Below are 3,317 nucleotides of genomic sequence, written 5' to 3'. Positions count from 1 at the left end.
CTGACCCTGAGGTTTGAAGATGCTGAGAACCCCCTGCCTTCGCATGCTGATGCCTCCATTCGTTTTTGTCCACTTTCTCCTGGGGACATGGTCACCCTGGTGAAGAGGAGGGGGTGGCTGGGTGTGTGCTGCTGTAGGTGTGGGTCTAAGTGAGGTCTCTCCCCAGGCCCCTGGGGTGTCCCGAGTGGCTGGCATTTCTCCAAGTCAGTAAGCAGGCCTGGAGCTCAGGGCGACTGGCTTCTCCCAGACCCTCGGGAGCCCTGCGCCAGTGGCTGCCGGTGGAATAGGGGTTTACACTGTCTGGGAGCACAGCCCCCGCTCAGGTGTCCTCCCCTCACCTGCCTGGGCCCCCACTGCCCTGCATTCGCCTCTGCAAGGGCCTAGAGCTAGGCTGCAGCGCCCAGGGGATGTGCTGGGCTGGGGATGTGCCCCAGAACCCCCGCCCCCAGGGCCACCACACGTTCGCTCCTGACTCCGGTCTCAGCCGCGTCCCTCATTAGCTCTAATGAGCCAGACTAGGGACAGAGGAACATTTTAATTGTGCTTCTCACTGTTTCCCAGGACGAGGATGAGTGCCGCCCAAGTTTCTCTGTGGACGCCAGCGAGAGGAACAGGGTTTCCAGGGACTCAGCCACACGGGCCCCCACATGGAGGGGCGTGCGAGGGGCAGCAGCTGCAGAGCCAGCCCTGCCCAGGCTGACTCCGCCTCTCAGAGGTGCCAGGGCGGAGGGGAAGGTGGTGAGGCAGGTGGGTGGGTGGGGGAGTCGCCGGGTCCCCACCCAGGGCAGACACACCCCTGACCTCACTTTCCCGAGTGATGGAGCTTCCAGGCGCCTGAGTGACGAGGCCAATGTGTTTATTGAATATATTTTTATTGATTTCAGGGAAGAAGGGAGAGGGCAGAGAGATAGAAACATCAATGATGAGAGAGAAGCATTGATGGCTGCCTCCTGCACTTCCCCGACTGGGGATAGAGCCTGCAACCCGGGGATGGGCCTAACCAGGATTCTAACCGTGACCTCCTGGTTCATAGGTCAGCGCTCAACCACTGAGCCACACCTGCCGGGCACACGCGTTTTGAACCAGCCACGTCCTGACTCCATGACCTGGTGATCGGAGAACGTGGCCACATGGGCTCTCAGCACATAGAAGGGGGGCACCAGCGTCTACCTCCTGGGCCCAGAGGCTGAAGGAGAACACGCCGCCTCTAGGTTGATTTTCCAGGTCAAAGGGTAAAGGGCACCTGCTGTGTCCTGGTGGCGACACATCCCATGTGTGTGGGCACCTGGGGCTTGGGAGAACATAGCCTCCCTTGGGTTAGGAACAACTTTGCCAACACCAGGCCAGGGACCATGTCTGTACCCTCGCCCCGTGGGAGCAGCAGGATCCCCCCCTAACAGGCGAGGACACTGAGGCACAAAGCAGCGAAGTGCCCAAGGGCCCCCGGGGCCCCCAAAGGCCCAGAGCCCCTGAGGCCTGCCCAGGCCCCAAAGGCACTGCGAGAAGCCACCTCAGGCCCCCGAGGACCCCCTCCCTCACCCCTACCCACCCACAACCTGAAATAAACCCTCCCAGAAACAGAGATGAACACCAGACATACTATAGGGCTTTTTTATTGTTGCCTCGCTGTTTTAACAATTTCATGAAAAAAATATACAGTTCAGAATCTGGGACGGACCACCATCTGGATGGGGCTCAGGGGCAGCCGGGGGAGTGGAGGGGGGCTGCACTACTGGAAACCAAGCACCCACGGGGTACCGGGATCAGGAACAAGTTAGTGTCTGAGTCAGGATCTGGCAGAAAATGGGAGGCTGGAGCGGCCACGCCCACCCGCCCCGGCTGGATCCCGTGGCAGCCAGCCCCGCCCCCACTGGCTGCCAGGGGACAGAGGCGGTGGGTCAGCCTGTTCCCAGGACAGAAAAGCCATCATCAGTTAACCCTGGGACTCACACCCGGGCTCCTACGCAATCCCCTTGAGCAGGGTTAGAGGACATCGGCTGACATCTGCAATCCAGAGGAACAACAAATAACTTTTTAATATAAGCATGTTCCGTATGGCAAGGGGGCATACTTATACCGAGAAACTATCCTTTTGTTTTGTTGCTAAATCTGGCCACCCTGCTACCTCTACCCCCAGGGCCCTTGCCTCAGCAGCTGGCGAGAGGCCTGGGAAAGGAAGAAGTCGTCAGGGGGGAGGGGGGAGAAGAGGGAATAACTCAGTCCAAAAAAAAGCATTTATCCCCCCCAGGAATGATATATTACTTTAAAAAAAGTCATTTTTCAGAAATATTCTAATGCACTGGACGCCTTCCGCTGTTAACAGCTATGGGTGGAGGGGGACGTGCACGCAGACACGCACCCCATACCATTCTAGGTAAAGTTCGGAAGCACCGAGTAAAGTGTCTGAAAGGATGTTCCCTCTGATGGCAGATCTGTCGCTGCTCCAGGGAGACGGCAACACACCAAGGAAGAGCGAACAAAAAACCCAGGGAGCTGCGCGGCCAGGACAGTCTGCTCCTAGTGTCCTCGGGCAAGGCCCCGTCCCCCAAATTCAAGAAGCCCAGGGCTTCGGCTCCCCGCCCTGTCCTCCTCCCCGGGAAGGGGCCGCGGTTAGTGTTCAGGGCTGTCAGTCCGGCTTTACTCCAAGGGCTCCAGGCTTCCTGTGCTGGGGCAGGCGGGGAGGGAGGGGCCGGGACTCGTGCCCACCCCATGCCTCCCGTGACACACATTTACCGGGGGAAGTCACTGTGGGGCCACAGCAGAGCTCGGGGGGTGGGGGGGCCCAGGAGAGCCGTGTCCTTAGCCCTGGCCAAAGGTCGCCGCTGAGCCGACCTGCCCAGCTGCAGGCGGGAACTCAGGTGGACATCTGGCAGCCATCTGAGGCCAACGTGGAGGAAAGGAAACGGATTCCTGCTATAAGAACACAGCCCTGTCCCATCCTACAGAGCTCAGGGAGGCCGGGCTGTGGGGCAACGTCAGGCACCAGGGCCAGCTCCCCAAGTCCTCCACGGCCCCCAGGCTCGGCCAGCGCCCCTCATCCGTGAGGCCCAGGGTCCGTGGCAGAAGCCAGGCTCTTGGCTGCCCCTGAACGGGAAGGGGGTGGGCTGGAGGCAGGGAGACGGGGCCAAGAGCGGGGAGCCACCTCGGCCGGCCTCACACTCGGATCTCATCCTCCTCCTCCTCATCCATGAAGGAGAACTCCTTGTCGGGCTGCCTGGGGAGAGCGGCCCGGGCCCCCTCTGGCCCCTGGAAGGCGGGGCTGCGCTCCTCCAGGACGCTCGAGGTGCAGCTGGACAGGGAGCTGCTGCCCGCGTGGT

At 60.8% G+C, this 3,317-nt stretch overlaps 1 protein-coding gene across 1 annotated transcript in view; it reads right to left on the bottom strand.

Annotated features, from left to right (window-relative positions):
• Nucleotides 1–1,595: 1,595 nt before the first annotated feature.
• The window catches only part of CDC42EP4 (CDC42 effector protein (Rho GTPase binding) 4), a 3,475-nt gene continuing 1,753 nt past the window's right edge, over nt 1,596–3,317 (bottom strand). The window contains 2 exon segments of the mRNA XM_014536205.1: nt 1,596–3,308; nt 3,311–3,317. Coding sequence (XP_014391691.1) covers nt 3,154–3,308; nt 3,311–3,317 — 162 coding nt within the window. The 3' untranslated portion in view covers nt 1,596–3,153.

The sequence above is a fragment of the Myotis brandtii genome, unplaced genomic scaffold (genome assembly GCF_000412655.1).
Source record: "Myotis brandtii unplaced genomic scaffold, ASM41265v1 scaffold157, whole genome shotgun sequence".
Lineage (NCBI taxonomy): Eukaryota > Metazoa > Chordata > Mammalia > Chiroptera > Vespertilionidae > Myotis > Myotis brandtii.
Note: the sequence above shows the minus strand (reverse complement) of the source record. Positions and strands in the feature narration are given on the sequence as shown.